This window comes from Grus americana, chromosome 1 (assembly GCF_028858705.1).
Source record: "Grus americana isolate bGruAme1 chromosome 1, bGruAme1.mat, whole genome shotgun sequence".
Lineage (NCBI taxonomy): Eukaryota > Metazoa > Chordata > Aves > Gruiformes > Gruidae > Grus > Grus americana.
This window is the reverse complement of record NC_072852.1, coordinates 86143685-86163880: the sequence shown is the minus strand read 5'-3', so window position 1 is coordinate 86163880 and position 20196 is coordinate 86143685. Positions and strand designations below refer to the sequence as shown.

The 20196-nt window shown below is 40.8% G+C and overlaps 1 pseudogene and 1 gene segment (V, D, J or C); one reads left to right on the top strand and one right to left on the bottom strand.

Moving 5' to 3' along the window:
- The first annotated feature begins 8152 nt into the window (after nucleotides 1–8152).
- On the top strand, nucleotides 8153–8583 carry LOC129203607 (T cell receptor beta variable 6-5-like). The segment is given in 2 exon segments: nucleotides 8153–8171; nucleotides 8264–8583. Coding segments are annotated over 2 exon segments (339 nt in total).
- A 1856-nt stretch (nucleotides 8584–10439) lies between these two features.
- On the bottom strand, nucleotides 10440–19177 carry LOC129203553 (T cell receptor beta chain MC.7.G5-like; annotated as a pseudogene).
- Between the last annotated feature and the right edge of the window lie 1019 nt (nucleotides 19178–20196).

The following is a 20196-nucleotide window of genomic DNA, read 5'->3' as shown; positions in this document are numbered from 1 at the left end:
AAGGGCAGCAGAGGGAAGCAGGATTCCACATCCAGAGCCAGTAAGTTAGGAGAGACACCTCCTTTTGAAAAAAAAAACCCAAAACCAACATGTGAGGTGTGCAAAAGGAAGGTGATGCTGAGTTCTAAAGCAAAACCAGAGTGAAATGCAGCTCAGTCTGAGCATTAGTGAGTGAGGCATTTGTATTCAAGTGAGCTGTAGTGCACAGCTCTGTATCAGCAACATTGGAGTCTCCTTGCAATGACAGTGCATTCAGTTACTAGGAGAAGCTGCAAGTTGCTTGCCTGGGAGGTACTTGTTGTTGTGTTGCTGGGTGAGATGCATCATTGCCCTGCAGATCCTGCTTTGTGTTTGTTGTTGGAAAAAATGATCTCTTGTGGAACATATTTACAAATTGCCTGTTCTTATGTTGATGGTCTCCTGCTGGCTCATGTAAAGGCTTTCTCTCCTATTCTAGTGATCACTGGATTAATGCAAAAGGTTCTTGGGAGCATTTTAAAGGCAGAGTGTCATCCAGCAAAGGCCAGCTCAAGGTCTTTGCCAATGACACAAGGCTATGTTACAATATAGAGACATTGATTGGAACCCTTCTTAGATCCCATTAGCCTTACTGAGTCAATAATTCAGTCCTTGTACAGACAAGAGCAGGGAGAGGTCATCCTACAAACACAGTAGGTTTTATGGGAAATGTCATGGAGCTACTTCTGCAAGGTCTATCAATGAGAGTCATGATTCTGAGAATTGTATGTAGTTAGATCCCACCTGAATCTGTTCATTAGGTTCCAAAGTGCCAGGCAGAGAGTACAACTGGCATGGCTGTAATCTTGCCTTTAATACAGGCTTCATTGTTCTTTTACTTCTGAAAATGCCATTGGTCTATTAATAAAAATACTATGTTTAAGTTTCTCTTTATGCCTCAACAAAGCAAAGCAAGAAACTCTAATGCTGCCGATACAGAACCATGCACTGCAGCTCATTTTCTTCATAAAAGGAGCAACAGTTTTGACAAGGTATAATCAAGTGAACAACAAACAGCTGTAGAAAAGGAAGCAAAAATGCTGAACTTGTTGCTGTGCTTTGCAGCAAGATTGGACAGAGCACCCAAATAAATATATATATATTTTATATATATATATGATTTGGGCATGCAAAATGCAAAGGGGTGTACAGTTGTTACACCCTTACAGTTGATTTTGTGTCTGCTTGGAGAGGAGGGCATAGCAGACAGCTTGTCTGTGCACAAAATGCAGGTGAGGAAAAGGATACCTCTCTTACAGTAGCTAATGTAGCCTGCTTGCAGTGAGGTGCTTTCTGGTTTCACAATCAACAAGATGAACATGGATGTGGTTGAAAGATTTCTGTCTGTAACTGCAAGAGTTTGCATTCTTGACTAAGTATTCTCTGGCTCTGAGAAAAAAATTAGCTTCAAGAAAAGGCTGCAACTTCAGATAAATACAAGACTGTTCTTGAAACAAATGTGGAAGCTTAGAAACTTCATGGTGAGGTCAAGGACCAAGCTGACATGGCATTTTTGATCTGTTTAACTCTGTAGTGGAACAGCTTAGAAATGGTCTTGAGAGTCTAAGCAGGAGTTCCAGAACAAGATAAATCCTTTCCAGGGAACAGGCAGAGGCCTCTGTAGGCAGGCAGTAAGTTGGGTTCTGGGCTAGGGAGTGGTTTCAGACCTCACCCAATGGCAAGCAGAACAGCTGTTTGTGGTGCTTATGGCTAGCTGTGAGGCTTACTTTAGCAACATTTGTGCTAATAATGGAATGCTCAGAGAGAATGTTAATGGTCTTTCTGCAAGAATGACACATGAATTCATGAAACATACCATGCTGGAGGGAAAAATACTACCTTGTAGCAGAGTTTTCAGGCTCAGGAGCAAAAGATAACGGTGAGAAGTCCAAAACCATTTTTCCGCAATCAGTGCAAACTAATGGATTAATAGACGGTCCCTAGTCTGATAGACTAGTAGGCAGCCACTTTGTGCAATCTGCCTTGATAGGGACTCTGTGTTGCAGGCAGCTCTGGCCTCAGAGAAATTGCATCTGCATTATCATGTTACCTGGTGGTGGACTCTGAGCCAGATGACTACTGATCAGTTCTGGTGTTGGAGCACACTTTGGGATGCTATGTGAACCCCTACCAGAAGTGCCTGGAAGAAGCTTCAGCCTGGCCTGGCTTTTGCATCATTGTTGAGTGCTCTCCTACAGCTATCATGCTATCATGATCATGCCCACAGTTATGAGCAGAGGGTCAGTCTGATGGACAAGCAGTCTTCCCTTGCTTGTTGGATGATGTACCAGGCAATCCAAACTTGCACAGGAAAGCAGATGCTGGGACTAAGCATGCTGCTCTACGTTATAATTCTTAGCAATATTCCACGTCTGTGTTTCCTGTTTGAGTTCAGAGAATCTGGTAACAACTGAAACCACTGTTCCTTATGCTCAGCGTGTTGTAAGTCTGAGAAAAGGTCTTTTCAAATCCTGCCTGGACCATCTCCAAAGCTAGCTCCTCCAAAGTCCCGCCTTCACTTTTACCTCAGGGTTGATGTGACCTGAAGACCCAATCCAAGTCAGCTCCTCCCAGCTGAGAACACCCCATACCAACAATAAAATAATAGGAGATTTGACTTAAGAAACCAGGCATATAACCATGGCCAGAACAGCAACCAAGCAGAGTCCAGTATAAAACCACTCCACCTGCACAGGACATTAGTTTAGAACAATGAAGATTTACACACCATTGACCATATATCTACACCACCTGTGTGAGACAGGCATGTATGGATCTTGCATGGAACAAGCATATACTGATTATGCAAGCAATAGTAACTGATTTGCCTGTCCCTTAACATGAGTAATTTGACTGGTCTACACAACTGCATTGTAACATCTGTGAACCCTGCTTTCTTCTATATCAGGGTCCTCTATTCATTAGGCTGGGGTACCACTATGCACACAGCTAGTATGAGAGAATAAATTCCCTCGGTAATTCTATACTAAGTGTTCTTGTCTCCCTCCTCTGCTGGTCAAGAACTGACTTCTACAAGTTCTTGGTTATCAGAGTTTGGGGGGTTTTTTTTGTTGTTGTTTGGTGTGTTTTGTTTCTTTTTTTCTTCTCTGGAGCAGAGTACAGTGGCTTCTGTTAAGGAGTCTGATCTTAGCGAGGCTAAGGGAGACTTAGAAGGGACACTTCTCTTGACATTACTTCTCCCCTCTGTAGTCTTTTCTTTGGGGCCCTGGCAGCCTAGGTTTTATTCCCATTGAGTGTTTAGTTTCAGATTATTCTCAGGTGGGATAAGAGACTCCTTCCTTCCTGATGGCTTATGTGGTTTCTGGATGACTACAGGGTGCTGAGGCCACTGTTCTTTGTGGCCTGACTATGAGGGTCAGTTCTTTGACCAAGGCCTGTATAAGTAAGGAAAGTAAAACTTTTTTGTCGCCAGTAACATGGATTTGCTTTTATCCATAAATAAACTAGACTTATGTCTTGCCTTCTACTGCAGTGTCCTAGGGACAGGCCTCAATCCCAAATTACCTCTCTTTTGCATTACAAATCCATTTCTTCTCTATCCCTCACCTTTATCCTAAAAGGTAGCCTGTGTCAATTTGCTGGTCTTAGAATGATAGTCTTATATTTCTGTCTAGGGACATTCTATCATTCCCTTGATCTGAAGTGCTTTTTAGTGAACTGCTGGAATTCCGCATTTTCCTGGGCTTTGAGTTACTGAGCAAGATCAAGTCAATAATTGTTTTGAGCACATCATTTAAGAGGAGAGGTAGTTGCCATATGCAAAGAGGTTAATGACTGACCGTTAAAGAACTGTTGTGGTTTAGCCTCAGCCGGCAGCTGAGCACCACGCAGCCACTCGCTCACTCTCCCTGCCCCCAGTGGGATGGGGAGGAGAATGGGAAGACAGAGGCAAAACCTCATGGGTTGACATAAGAAGAGTTTACTGGGACAGCAAAGGGAGAGGGAAATAACAACAACAGTACTTAGAATATACAAAACTAGTAATACATGATGCAGTTTCTCACCCAACAACCATAAAACTCACACTGCACCCTCAGACCCATCCCGAAGCTGGACCGTCCCTGAGCCATGTGTCCTGGAGCTGTGCCCCCTTCCCCAACTAGTCCCCCTTTTATGCTGAGCATGATGTCATATGCTACGGAATACTCCCTGTGGCTAGTTTGGGTCACCTGTCCTGGCTCTGTCCCATCCCAGCTTCTGGTGAAGATTAACTCTATCCTAGCCGAACCCAGGACATTATCCACCTCTTATTCTATACCACCTACGTCATGCCCAGATCCTACACTTCCCAATTAATCACTACCATTTTCCCTGTCTTTGAGATATATTTATATATATACACTCTGATATCACTGCCTTAGCCTATAGGCCATCCCTCAATGATATCCATTGAGTTCATTTAATCTGTGACTTTGGGCTCCACCTGTCATAACAGTCTCTCAGGACAGGAGCGATGATGTTTGCTGTTCGATTGTTGCATGCTGCATCTGGAACTTGTGGCTGTGTATCTGGCATGGTCCATGCTCGCGGTCTGCGGGTTGAAGATGTTGATTTCAAGGAGGTTGCTGGGTGCCGGTTGCTAAGGCCAATTCTAGCTCTATCATTGTGACATTCATCCTTCATTAATTTCTTACCGTGATTCTTACTGTAATACCGTTGATAGAGGAAATAGCGATTGTAGCAATGATAATGTACAATGATGGGGTGATTTAGCAATTAACAACATACAATTTAATTTATTGGCTATTCTCACCCAAAATCAGATCCCCTTGAGGTACACCGTACTTCCCCATCCTTCCACATCACCCACCAAGTGCACCCAGGTCCTTGAGCAAAAGCAATCCCTCAGATGTGTTTGCTTTTGTCTGAAGCAGGGCTAACCCAGACTGTCTTCCCCAACATATTCTTCATATGTACTATGGGGACTTTATCACCTACAGTGTGTGGGAGTTTTGATTGTGCAGGGCCAGCTTGATTGGCAGACTTGCTTTTCAAGGCCCAGAATAGTGTTCCAGGCAGTGGCATGGGGCATGGGATATGTTTCCAGCCATCCAGTGGTTGCTTCCACCATTGTAAGCATGTAGCTATTGCCTTGGCAGGTTTGTGGGAGTGTGATGTAATCAATCTGCCAGGCTTCCCCATATTTCTGTTTCAGCCATCATCCTCCATACCACAGAGGCTTTACTGGCTTGGCTTGCTTGATCACAGCACATGTTTCACATCCAGGTCATGGATGACCTGTTGTGTTGGGTTTGCGTGGCAAGGTTTTGGTAGCGGGGGGGCTACAGGGGTGGCTTCTGTGAGAAGCTGCTTGAAGCTTCCCCTGTGTCTGATAGAGCCAATGCCAACCGGCTCCAAGATGGACCTGCCGCTGGCCAAGGCCAAGCCAATCATCGCCTCTGTGATAACATATTTAAGAAGGGAAAAAAAACCAGTTAGAGGGAGCTTTTGCAGCCGGAGAGAGGAGTGAGAAGATGTAAGAAACTCTGCAGACACCAAGATCAGTGCAGGAGGAGGGGGAGGAGGTGCTCCAGGCACCGGAGCAGAGATCCCTCTGCAGCTCGTGGTGAAGACCATGGTGAAGCAGGCTGTCCCCCTGCAGCCCATGGAGGAAGGATGAGGGGCGTGTAGAGATTCCACCTGCAGCCCGTGGAGGACCCCACGCTGGAGCAGGTGGAGGCACCTGAAGGAGGCTGTGGCCCCATGGGAAGCCTGTGCTGGAGCAAGATCCTGGCAGGACCTGTGGCCCCGTGGAGAGAGGAGCCCACACCGGAGCAGGTTTGCTGGCAGGATTTGTGAACCCGTGGGGGACCCACGCTGGAGCAGTCTGGTCCTGAAGGTCTACACCCCGTGGGAAAGACTCATGTTGGGGAAGTTCATGAAGGAATATTTCCCGTGAGAGGGACTCCATGTTGGAGCAGGGGAACGATGAGAGGAGTCCTCCCCCTGAGGATAAAGAAGCGGCAGAAACAATGTGTGATAAACCGACCGTAACCCCCATTCCTTGTCCCCCTGTGCTGCTGAAGGGGGGGGTGGAGGTTGAAGCCGGGAGTGAAGTTGAGCCCAGGAAGATGGGAGGGGTGGGGGGAGGTGTTTTAAGATTTGATTGTATTTCTCATTGCTCTACTCTGTTTTGCTTAGTAATAAATTAGATGAATTTCCTCTCTAAGTTCAGTGTGTTTTGCTCGTGATGATAATTAGTGAGTGATCTCTCCCTGTCCTTATCTTGACCCATAAGCTTTTTGTTATACTTTTTCTCCCCTGTCTAGTTAAGGAGGGAGAGTGATAGAGCGGCTCTGGTGGGCACCTGCCTCCCAGCCAGGGTCAACCCACCACACAGACACAAGTACGTAATCTCTCATGTAAAATGTCCTCGATACCTACAAATGGAAGATGGCAAATGTGAAACTAATTTTTAAATAAATTGGAGGAATCTAAAAAAAGAAACGACATGTTTTCTACATTTCACCTTGAGGTTTTTTTTCCGACAGGACGATAGTTAGGTAACCTTTTTCACAAAAAGCAGTATTTTTGCTAAGCTTTTCTTTTTTTCAATTGTAGATGTAATACTTTCTTTTTTTGTTTAAAAACATGTTTGTATTTACTGAAGCAGTTCTCAGCATGTTTTGTTCTTGTAAATATTAACCTTACTAACAATATTTTCCCCAAAATAACTGGCTAAAAGGATAATAATGTCATTATAATGTAATTATATTTCCTCAAATAACTGGCTAAAAGGATAATAATGTAATTGGTGGGGAATGGTGCAGTTATGTGACATGACTATAAATGTGTTCGTATGTATCCTAGGTACATAGGACATACAATATCCTAAATGTGCAGGTTCAGCTTTGTATAATAGCCTATTAGGATGTAGCAGTGTTCAGTGGTCTGGTCTCACAGATAGTAGTGCTCCAGTTTTTCAATACAATTGCCTGATATGCCCTCAGATGTAGATTTCATAACTTCCTGGATACCAAATTCATGAAGTCCATGTTGCAGACAATCATTACCACTGAGAATGAAATCGCATTCTTCATATCATCTCTGAGATCTTTCTCCTACAGATAAAGAACTTGTGTACTTCTGAGTCAACACTTTGACTTCAGCATTTTACAGTCACCAGTTTAATGAAAGACATACGTGTCTTCGGTGCATTAGTTCCAGTCCCCTTTCCATGCAGTTCTGCCATAGCAAAAATAGAAATACAGCCTCTAAGAATCACTGTAAATACTGTTTCATTCCACCAGGTGGTATTCTTTCACTTAAATAAGAAACAACAGTTTCAGTAGCACGTATCTTAGGTTGTTTGATTTTGGCATTGGTCTTGGGGGCCTCATTTCAAAGCCATAGATGGCAAATATGACTGCTGTGCTGGTTCCCACTGTGCATCCAAAATACCATGACAGGACAGTGATCAGTCTTCTTAACACAGGTTAAAAGATCGTGTCAGAGACAGTGATGTCACTCTGAATCCCAGAAGTTGGGTTTATAATTAGTACAAGTACTGCTGTGAGAATAAGGTATTAGATGTTTGCTTCGGGAACAACCCAAGTTTCCTCCACTTCTCGTGTGTGCTAAGGCTACAACGAGTCCCATATAAAGTTGTTTCCAAAACAACATCATGAATGCTGGCTCTGACAGGTGAAGGAAGAAAAATAATTAAGGTCTGAGAATATGTATTGTATTTGGTCTTTTTCCAGAAAGAAAAAATTCCAGCAGTCACGAATACAAAAAACCCAACCAGCCAACCAACCAACCAAAAAAACTGGACTTAGTTACGCTAAACATTCTCTGTTGTATTTGGGAAAAAATATCCAAAGATAAAGTAAAACATACAAGGGTGAATAAAAAGTCAGTTGTCATATATGACAATATCCTGTCAGAATAAGAAAAACTTCCACCTGAGTCAGTCATTTTCAACAGATGCACTCCACAAAAAGTGTTTGCTTGAAATTTCTTGCAGGAAGGAGCTTGGCTTTCAACATAGATTTATCTGTTACAGAAATGTCTGCTATTGGTTTAAGAGAAACATGTGGAATGGACCTATATAGGGGCATGCTCACAGACTGCTGAAGCAGAAATGAAGATGTGGACAGCTTGGTGTGTGGCCATGTACTTCTTTGGAGCAAGTAAGGCATCAGTAGAACCATAATACCTGCCCTGCTCTGGGACAATCTAGCTTACTCGTTTTACTGTGTTTTTGTTTTGCTTTGTCTTATAGGAGCTAAAATCACCCAAATCTCAGATCTTGTACTGAAAGAAGATGAGAAAGCTACTCTGACATGCAGTCAAAATGATGATCACACTTATATGTCCTGGTATCTGCAGCAGCCAGGGAAGGGGCTGCAATTGCTCTATTCTTCCATTGGTGCAAATCAGGAGCAAGTGGGTGACATCCATATTGGATACAAAGCTAAACGGTTAAACCACACAGACTTCTACTTGGATATTTTATCTGTGAAGAGGAACCATTCAGCTGTCTATTTCTGTGCCAGCAGTTTGGACACAACACTTCAAAGTCACTTGCTTTCTTTACATTAACTTTGCTCCTTTACAGCACCTTCCGTCAGAAGGGAGCGGCTCTCAGCACAGGAAAAGGGTATGTAGGCCTATTGACAAACCAGGTGTTGCTGAGCAGTTGGAACAAGAGAGGCAGAATAGGTCTTTGAAGTGCAAGTTAATTGCTGAACCCTTCTTTCCTGATCAGCCATTTATTCTCTATCTCATCAGACAATCAATAAAGATTGTTAATCAAATGCAGACATAAAATAAAGGAAATGGAAACTGGCTTACTCCTTCTCTCTATGGATGAGTTCTGAAGGTTTGGTTTTTTTCTCCCAGACAACTTAGTGATGTTCCTCATTCAAAATCTTGTAGTTCTCTTTGACTTTGAGCTAAGCCCTGGTATGAACACTGTCCAGAAAGCATCTATATTTTGAAGATAAAAATGTAGAGGGATGAACAACCAGGATGTGAATGTAATTTTATTTACTATATAATCTGTCCCTGATGGAATATTTCAGACTTGGCATGAGGAGTCTTGCGTCTCACACGCAAAGACCTACCAGTGTCTTTCTAGCACCGCCGTTCTCCCAGACAGTGTCATTGATGCAGTGGAATTACTCATAGCATGAGGTACTCTTTGTTGTAAGCATTCCAGGATGATAATATAACAAATTGTCCTAAATTGTCCTACAGCAAGAAAGCACTAAGCAAAGTCCTTGTGATGTGTAAAAGTCACCTGCATAATTTGCTAGTTCTGAAATAAACAATAATAATAATAATCTGTTTTCAGACAGAGGGTTTTGGAACAGTTTAAAGAAAGGATGTAGAATGGGACCGCTCCATGTGTCCACAGACACAGCATCCACATTCTGAGATTATTCTTATCCCAATCTGAATTATGTCAAATTATATTGTAAATGCTGTAGGGCAAAGGAGTATCTCTACTATCACATATTCAGGATAAGCATACTGAACTTAGAGGGAAAAATTCAATTTGTGGTTATTATGCAGCATTTCTTCACTGGGAAAAGAGTTATTGGATTACAGTCACATCCCCTGGGGAAAAGGTGAAAGAACGTTTATCTCATTCATTTAAATATCAACTGACTGGCTAGGGAGCAGTTTTGCAGTAAAGCAATTGAACATGAGTAAGCAGCAACCTTTTCAGCAATGAAGGCTAATTACATTTTTGGTCGCATTAACAAGAGTGCAGAGTTGAAGCATTTGTGAGGTTATATTTGGAATAATACCTCTATTGTCCATACACACTTCTGCCCTGCCCCAGACCCAGTACAACGGAGATATCAACAAATTGTAGACAGTCCAGCAGAGGGTCACTAAGATGATCAGGGGACTGGAGCAGAAACATAAGAGGATAGCCTGAGGGAATTTATTTTGTTCATCTTGGAGAGGAGCAGGCTAGAGGATGGCTATTTGCATGACTCCAACTGCCTAAGCAGAGTTGCAGGGGCACAGTGGAAGCTAGTGGGAACAAGATGCAGCAAGATAAATGCTGATTAGACTTAACAAAAAATGCTTCCTCTTGAGAGTGCTTCAGCACTAGGACACATTTCTCAGAGAGCTTGTCAAATCTCTGTCCTTGAAGATATTCGGAAATCACATGGACAAAGCTCTGAGCAATGTGATCTAGCTTTGGAGTTAGCCCTGTTCTGAACAGGAATTTGGATTGAGAGACCTCCAGAAGTCCCCTGCCATCAACATTTTTCTACAAGTATATGATTTTTATCATCTTGTTTTCCTGTTTTGAAATACCGAGAAAAAGCATGGTGGGGTTTTTTTTGCCTTTTTTTTTTTTTTTAATTTGCAAAAGAAGGTCAGCAGCTCCCCAAAACCCACAAGTCTTTTGTTTTTTCTATGTTGCACAACAGAAACAGCAGCTGCACATGCAAAAGCCATCTGCAGACTTCAGTAACAGGAAGATTGTGTGATAACATGAGACAAAAACCCCACCAGCTTTCACAAGGCCCGTATGTGTCACTATTTCTGTCCAACTGTAATATGGTGAACAGAGAGCTGCACCTTGTGCCTCATCTTGAGAGGATGGGTGGTGTTGTGGTAAGAGAGGCTGATGTGTTATCAAAACGGGTTTTTTTTGAGTAAATGTCAAACCGCATCCTGTTTTGGCTAAAGCTCAACTACTGTTCTCTTAAAGAGATATTTTCAAGCACATTTTGGCACATCATCTGCTCTGATTCTGAGGTACTGTTTTCTGCTGAGGTCTTCAGAGATATTTCCCCCTTCTGTTGAACACCCTGGCTATGCTAGACAGAAAATCCCTTCAGGATCTCCACGCTATGCCTCCTACTCCTTCTGCCTTGCTATTGCATTCCCAGATACTCTGCTTCCAAAGCTCCACAAGCACTCTATCTTGGCCTGCATTATTCCTACCTCTATTTAGGATACATCTATATAAAAGGTATGACTGTTCTCTATTATTCCTGAGTGAGCTGCCTCTGAATTACCAATTGTTTAACTTGTGCCATAAGGTAATAGCTTAATGAGATGCAAAGTGGATGAAAGATCTCCATAAATACTCTCCAGGATTAGTAATCATCTCTTGGTTTTGCAGTTTATGCTGCACAGAAATGGTGCCCACAAACACAGCTTTAAAGAATCACACCCTGGTTCCCTTCTCTTCCCTTTTTCTGAGTTGCGTCCTTTTTTTTTTCCTCCTTTGCTTTTCTTGGTCTTTCTTATTTTTCTTATTTTCTTATTCTTCCTAGTCATCTTTTTTACTCTTTTCTTTAAAAAGACCACACATTTTTATAATACCTCATTCATTATCTCCCTGGAGTTCTTACCCTCTTTTTTGTCTAAAACCCTCCCCTTCATTCTCACTAGCTTGTTGTCTTGAAAATTATGAGAGACATAGTATAATTGTAGAGATGTGGATTTATATAAATAAGAACTTTAGACATCATTTTGTCCAAAGTGGTCTCCTGTACGGTTAGAATGGGCTAGGACAAATGTGCACAGACCAGAACTCTGTTCCTCTCCTTGGACCTAAAAGTCAGCCCCATCACAAACATCCTATACAAAATGCTCTTGAAGGTAAGTATGATGTACACAAACTTCCCAGCTGTAGCACTTCTCTAACAGTTTTCTGAAAAGTAAGGGAGAAAGCAATAAATAAAAACCAACAGAGAAAAACATTTCTTTAGAAAATTTTACCAGATAAGGATATTTTTTTGATTCTGCTCATGAGGAGAATTTGTTCAGTGCTCATTTGCACAAGTTATAACTTGGCTGACCTTAGATGAAATACCATATTAACTAGTAATTGTATTAGACTTTTCACATTCACATTGGTATGACTGATTAGGAATTAGTCTGAAGAATGAGAAGTTGGGGGCATCAAATGAAACTGGATTTGGAGTCTTTCTTATGGAAATATAATTTATTCTAATTCTGCAGTATATTTAAGGAAATAATGCACTGTAGTATGTGGAGTCAGTGACATAGCAAAGTGTTCTAACTGCTTGTTAGAATATCAGCATACAATTTTATGCTACAGGTAGGTCTGCTGCTCTAAGTGATATTTTTATGCTAAAATATTGAGTTCTAGCAGTGAGTCTCATGGAAGATTTCACGACAGTAGACAGAATTTGGCTGTTCACATCCATGCATGTGTATTCAACTAGAACATGAATGCTTGTGTCTGTACGTGTACAATCTTGCACCCATGCATAGCTGTGCCTGCCAGAAAATGCAAACACAGGACACATTGAGGCGCATACACACATGACATATCTCTCTTTGCATACACAGATGTATGTATAGATAAGCAAACTGTCAAGGAGGAAAAAAATAATGGTTTAACTTACCTTTGAAGATACTACAATCCAAAAACAGAAGAAAAGAAATACAAGATATTTGATCCCAGATATGTATCAGCACCTCTTTTAAAAATCCTATTTGTTCAATAACTTATATAATAGAGGGCGCATGTGGGAATGTGAATTACATGGCTCGTAGCAAGTTTGGAGAAGAACAGGCTTGGATTCCTGTGCTTGGTCTCACTTTCCTGGGGACTGACAGATCGGAGTTAAATACAGTATACTGTAAAGAAATGTGGCTTCAGTAATGACTGCTGATTCTAGATATAGGAGCCTACAGAAGATGACCCCTATACCCACATATATTTTACTCACCAGCATCACCGTAGATGAATTTCTGTATTGATTCCAGTGTTTCATTCTGAAAAAATTCGGCAACACACTCAAAATGGTTCAAAGGGTTGAACCATTCCTGGGCTGAGATCCTCAGTCAGCTGGTCAATGAGTAGGTACTCCGATTCTGTGTAGAAAACTCATCTGTTCCCACCCCTTCTGTCCTCTTAGCACCATTCACCTTCCAGACCAGATTCAGGTGGTCAGGATAGAAACCAGAGGCCAGGCATACCAGTGTGGCCTTGCTCTTCTGTTGGATCTCTTGCTTTGATGGGGAAAAGATGGCCACAGCTGGAGGTATGATTTCATCGTTCTTCCCTGAAACGGAAAGCAATATGGCCCAGAGCCTTCACCTCCATATGTCTAAATATCAGACCATGTGGGTTTTTTTGTAGAAATGTGTGTGTTGGAGACTGGATGCTGAATTCAAGATTCAATGTGACCTATAGTGCTGAGCATGCAGGATCATGATCTTCAGTATAAAAGACAATTATATTTACATTAAATTTTAATTGTCTTTCCAACATAGTATGTACTAAATATAACATGCCATATATGACATTTAAATCAAAATACATAGGTTATTTGAACATAATGTGGCTTCAGGATTTAATATAGGTACAAAGCAAGTACAAACCTTTTTCTCTGGATACTGACCAAAGAGCTGAACTTACTAAAGCTAAGGTACTAATTGAAAAAAAGAATTTAATTCTCTGGTTTCTTAAGTTATACAATGATCACGTGGCAAACTGAAACTCTGCATTCACCCTCTATTGCCTTTATCTCTTTCTGTGTATGTCTATCTCCTCAGGTCCTGAGTCAAGATTTATCTGAAATTTGTTTGCTTATTTCACCTCAATCTCTCCTTCTCTTTATCCTACGTTTTTAAAAATAAAAATAAACAAGCAAACTGATGCCTCCAAACCTATAACCTACAAAATTTTTAAGCTACAAAGTTTCCCAAATGAACCAAGAGTAAATGTGTTTTGTTATTTAGCAGAGAAATAGCAGGCTATGCTTTCTTACCCTAGTCAGACAGCTTAGTTCCTGTCAAAAATGTTGCTCATATCCAGAGTACAAGGAGAAAATAGAGTAATAAATCCCACATCCCACACACCTATTGAGCAAAATAAGAATTTAAATTCTGAAGTCTTGTTTCTGCACTGCTAATACCATTTCCACTCTGCTTGAGGAAAAATAAGTGTGCTAGATACTTGGTGCCTTCGTCTTGGTGCCAAAAAGACACAAAGTACAAGTTTATTAGACTATGAAAAGAAGAAACACTTCAACTGTGTTTCTCATGCCACTGTCACAGGACCTGTCAGCTCCATCGTTTCTATTAAAAATATTTCTTATTTTTTTCCTTGCATATAAACTCACAGCAATGCAGAAAAAAAATGAGATCAGAAAAAAATAGGGTTAAATGCTTGGCAATAATTCCTCTTGCCAAAAGTCTGTTTGTGTCTGAAAGTATGAATGCTTGAGTGTTATGGTTCCATGTGTGCATTATGTAAGAATATTTCCCCTGATGCAGAAATGTTCTGTGATATGTCTTTTTTAATTCAGATTCCTCCCATTTATATTTTCTTACGTCCTCATTGGATGGCTTTACAGAATTATCTCCCACATCAGCATTTATAGTTTTTCCTGATTTTCTTTTTCAGATTCATTTGACTATTTCCTTCTCCACTCCTTCTCTTTTCCCATCTCTCTGTTAGGAATCCAGTGTATACATCTGAAATCTGAGTAGCCAAAAAGCATGGTACACAGCTAGAGATATGGTAAAAATAACGCCTCTCAATAGTGCATAAGAAACCAGTACTGAAACTAAAAATGGAGGGTGGAATTTTGACTCTAATGAAGTTAGTGGAAGCTTTATCACTCATTTCAATGAAACTAGCAGTTTAACATTTGGCTTCCTATTATCGCTTCCTGGATCCAGTGTTACAGTTCAGGGTCAGCACTAGCTTGCCTACATGTATCTTGTCTGTCATTAATAAAGCACTTTATTGTCTGGTGCTGTACTGTGATACTAATAGCCTCACAATTTTTAGGAATCATGATACATATTTTTAAGATCTGGTCTCTTTCATTTGGACCCTCTATCACTTTCTTTCCCTCCAACCTCCACATCTTTTGCCAATTCCTTATGAATACCTGTATGTCCTTCCCAGTCCTACTTCTTCTGCCTTTTTCTTTTTCATGAACACACATTCCATTTGGATATTACAGTAGGAGATAGATTGCAGGAATAAGAGGGAATTATATTGATGAGTACATTCAGTAGGCAATTTAATTCTGGGGAAAAGACTTGATCAGTCACACAGTTCATTTCTGCTAGAATAGAGCCAGTAGACTCAGTGAACACTGAGTAGAGTCTGTGGGAGTTCTGCATTGTAGAGGTAGTATATATTTTTCTAGAATACACTTATCTGACTTGAGGTCTCTTCTTCTTTGGTCGTGTCTCATCCTCCTCACTCCCTTCAGTTTATTGTATTAAGCTTGCTTGCTAGCTTTCTCCAAGTTTTATTAATCTGAAAAATCAACACCAAACTGTCCTATTCACAGGGCAAATTTAGTAACAATAATCAATTGGTTAATTTGTCCCCTTCTTCTTCACAGTCCCTACTATCTCCCTCTTTCTTGATCTGTCTTTCCTGAAACACCATCTGTAGCCTTCTTGGTGAAGCTCTTCTGACTCGATCCCTTCCACTGCATTATTTTTTTCTTACCTAGAACAGTGAGCCATGTTCCTTTTTCAAAATACAGTATTACTGCTGACCTTCATATAAAAATTGTCTGAGGAGCTTGTTCTCTCTTTGTCCTCCTTGTTGGCACAAAATTTCTATTTCCTAATCTACCGTACCCAGAAAAGCCACTCCTGAAAGATTCCCCACCCTTGAAAGAGCTGTACTAGCCCCTGGAGATGCAGTATGCTAATTCATTTAGATAATGTCTACAGCATTGAAATACCAAGACCACAGGGAAGATCCTGTTCATCCTTCCCTTGCAGGCCTTCACTCCCTTTCTTCCCTTTCTTTCAAGCTTGACAAAAAAGTATTTGCATTTAATTTGTTTTGACATTAAGCATCCTCTTCCCCATGAACCTACAAATAACTGCTTTTAGGCCTGGGATTTAGCAAATCCCTGACTGTTAATAGTGCCAGACAATGACTTCTTGACTTTTTTTTTTTTAAGGCCACTTATCATCATATATCCTATTTCACAGTCCAACAGCCTGACATTTGCTATCATCCCTTACTCAATTCTGCAGAATTTTTAATCACCTAATTGGAAATTCCTTACCCATGCACACTCCTTCCAATAATTCATACAATGATCAGGTGCTTAACCCACAAAATCTGTTTTCTCCTCTCCAATAATTAATGTTCTGCCTGCTTCAAGTGATGAGAGATCCAAAACTAGATGCCCTTTTCAAGGTAAAGTTTTATAATAGCCACCAGAAAAAAATCCTGCTATATGCATTTCTTGGGAGATATTGATTCAGATATGCAAATACTGGCTCCCACAGGAAGGTCTGTACCTCTGGCATGTGCTAACAAAAACATTTGTCAAGGAGGGTTAAAGAGAATTGACAAATGCATTCAGTTTTGCTGTCAGCCTCTGCTTATTACTCAGTGTAGTTACTGAGGTCTGTTGTCTGAAGTTGAGAGGGAAACTATAAGAAAACAGTACATAGCTGTTGTAACAGTGTTAAGGTTTTGAAGGATCAATGACAAAGCCGCCTCCATCAACTCCCCTCTTCCCTGTCACACTGGTGTTTTAGTTGTTGCCAATCAGTCAAGGACTCCCCTCCCTTCCCCTCTCCTCTCCTCTCCTCTCCCTCCTCTCCTCTCCTCTCCTCTCCTCTCCTCTCCTCTCCTCTCCTCTCCTCTCCTCTCCTCTCCTCTCCTCTCCTCTCCTCTCCTCTCCTCTCCTCTCCTCTCCTCTCCTTTTTTTTTTCTCTCCCCCATTCCACTGAGAGGGGGAGGGAGCAAACGGCTGTGTGGTTGTTTTAGCTGCCTGCTGGTTTAAACCACAACACAAATATACTTTGGAAACAACATTTTCTTAATTGTAACAGTCAGCTTCGTCCCGCCCTCAAACTGCAGTGGCTCTGTGTAAGCACAGCTAAAAAATATTGCTAAAACTGTTAAAATCTTGCAGATACAGGTCTAAATGGCTAACATTGTTACTCTGTGTTGTCTGTGTAAAGGAGAAACCAATGCAAATTTCCTCCCTTAGTGGGAAAGCAAATGCTAAGATTTTATGTGAATTATTCAGGGACATTAAATTGTTTAGTTGAAGATATAAAAAAGTGCTCCTTTTGTTCACACCTTGTGAATCTGAGACTCATAAAGACATTTCCAAAAAAGCAGGCTCTCAGAAAACAGTTCTCCTTTTTGTTTGAAACAGCCGTGAGAACACCGAATAAATCTCTTTGTTCAATATGATATTTTCTCTGATTCTGAAGTGTTTTGAGGAGATTAAGAGAGTGACAAGCACAGAGCAGGAAAAATTACTGCATTTTATGGGATTATACCCATCTGTCCTCTAGCACTAAGATTTTTTTTCTGATAATGACATTAAAAAGATATGCCAGGTTCCCCGCAAATTTATCATCAGATCATTTTCAAACAAATGCACTAACTGACAGGTGACTTTTAATTTTCTTCTGAATTTTTCTTCACTACCAGAATGAGTCTGGTGCCATCACCAAGCTAATCTTGAATAAGAACACAGGGAGAGAAAAAGCAGCTGCCATGACTTTCCTGAAAGGGTGTCACTTGTCATCTGGCTAGTGTTCTGTTCCCTTCTCTACCACCCTTGAATTCTGCATCTATTTTGGCTAGAAATCATCCTATTTTTTATTAGCAGGTGTGTGATGATTTGCTTAGATGACAGATACAGAAATGAAGAGAGCTCCTCTTCTAACCAGTCACACAGGCAAATATAATAGAATATGTTCTAAATCTTTGCCCCTTCCTGATTTTGCTGTACTTATTTTAAACAGGAATGCAAAAATATTAGAATAGCTGTGTTGATCATACTGAAAGGTTCTAACACGATATGAAGAGTGAATGCCAAGCAAAGACTGTAAGACTAATGAAGGCATGTAGTGGTTACTTTCATAAAATACTCTTTTTTATCTCCGATGCTTTTAAGTTCAGGGATCACAGTAAAATTGAAGAATCCTTTGTAGTTTTGTCCTACTTTTCTGATCTCACATTGAATCCAGATAAACATTTAATTTATAAATGTGCTTAGTAATAGAGACTTCTTTTCCTCCTTTACATGAGTAAACATGGATTTAACAATTGCTCTAAGCTGCCTTTTGCCAAGATGATAAATTATTTTAGCCCTGTTTGCTAAATTAATCCTTTAATACATTTTATGGGTTGTGTCAACATTTTATTCTGCAATGAATTAATATTCCACAGTAAGAAACAAAAATACCTACGGAAACTTACCAAGCACTGTCAGCTGGGTGCCCTGTCCAAAGTACAGTGGTGAGGTTGCACAATATTTTGAAGAAGTATTAGAATTGTCTGCCACTACAAGCTCTCAATTGCACATAAAGCCTGTATGCTATCATGCTATATCCTGCCTTTCATGAGGTCACAAATGGAGGGGACCTTTATGCTCTCATCTGTGTTAGAAACTATTGTACTTTTGCAGAAGAATATGCTGAAACAGATGGTATATTGCTCCAAGAGGTACTGTATGTAGTGAAGTTATCCTGCCTAGGAAATATCTCTTTCCTCTCTGTGTCCTGTTCTCAGTCTTAGTTTTAGAATTCAATCTGAGACACCTTCTGTAAATAAAAGCAGAAACAGTGAATCTCTCCCCTTTCTGTCATCTCTAAGCCATACTAACGAAGAGTTGATTTTCTGGAACTCACCCATCCCACACCTATTTCCCTCAACTTCCTTCTTGCCCAGTTTTCATACAAAAGATTTTTAAATTTTTGTCTTAAAAATAATATTCCAGTGTCATGTATTTGTTAAAGTGTAGGCTTCCTTTCCTTACCTAGTATTGTTAACTGGGTCCCAGGATCAAACTGCTGAATATGTATCACAATACTACAGAGACTATATCAAAATATACCCCTCCCCATAACAAAAACGGGAGAGAGCAATATGAACATCCTATGTGAAAAATTCAGGAAGGAGATATGTCGTCCTGGGAGACAATCCCAGGGACAGATGCTCACAGGACACATTACAGGAATGCTGATAATGCTAACAAGTAGGGCACAGATTCCACTACCCAAACAGAAGTGGTGTAAATGCTGTTTTACAGGAAACTAGAAACTGGACTGGACAACATCCTAAGGAGTATCCTGTTGGGTATGTTGTTAAAAAGATAATATGGGAGTGGGAAGGTAGATATAGTACACCTTCCTGTAGCCTCCTTCCTAGAAGTCACTTACCTGACATGGTGATTTCTCCTAGCAAGAAGAATGTTTGTAAACATGTTGAAATTACTATTTTTTTCTTATGATGATAGTGTATTCATTTCTCCTCATCCTTCAAACAGACAGGCTTCATATGGGAGAAGAAAGACATTGCATGAAGCAATATAGTTGGCATGTGGCTGCTCATTAATGACCACAGACCTGCTGATTTCTGTTCAGAGGATGTCCTGCTTAAGACTGTCCTGTAATGGTGGAAATACATATAGAACGGTGATGGACTGAGCAAAATGTATTTCTACACACACAATCTGCAATGACGTCTAGACTAGAAACCCTTCCATGTGAAGACAAACAGGAATGCTGCCAGGATTTCATTACAGGATAAAAAGATTGTTTTATGTGGGTGACTTCTGGGTATGAGGAGGGAAGGATTGTCTATGTTTTGTCAGCCTGTTCTTGCTGGGCATACTCTTCAGGAGTATGATCTCAGAGTAAGCTTCAGAGTTTATCCCTTCTTGGGGCGTTTTTTTGTAAAAGTCTCTCAAAGGAATGCATCAGTCTCTCACCAGTGTTCCCACAATAGTTGAGCTTCATACAAAACCAGTGTTTCCTTCAGCTCCGCCACCAGTGGCTGAGGACAAACTTTTGAAAATGCAAAGTGCATACACACTGAACTTCAGAAAATAGATGTGCCATCTTGGCTGTGTGGCATGTCTCTGCATTGCAGAGACAGCTGGAAAGACAGAAGGGCTTCTATACCTCTGTATGTAGACTTGCACTGTGTTATTTGTCTCCTGTAATCCACTACCACTCACCAAGCCAATCATGTATTTGTATCTGATGAGAAACAGGAAGGGGAGATGGCTGTGATAGGCTGAAAGACTGCTGTGGGTATGAACACACACACATGCTAAATACTGGTAGGAAGCTAAACAGCACAGGTGCACTAACAAGGGAGAGTGCAGAGTTGTCATGGGATGATTTAGGGGCAAGGTAGTCACAAGAAGAAAACACCACTCAATGACATAGAATCTAAAATAT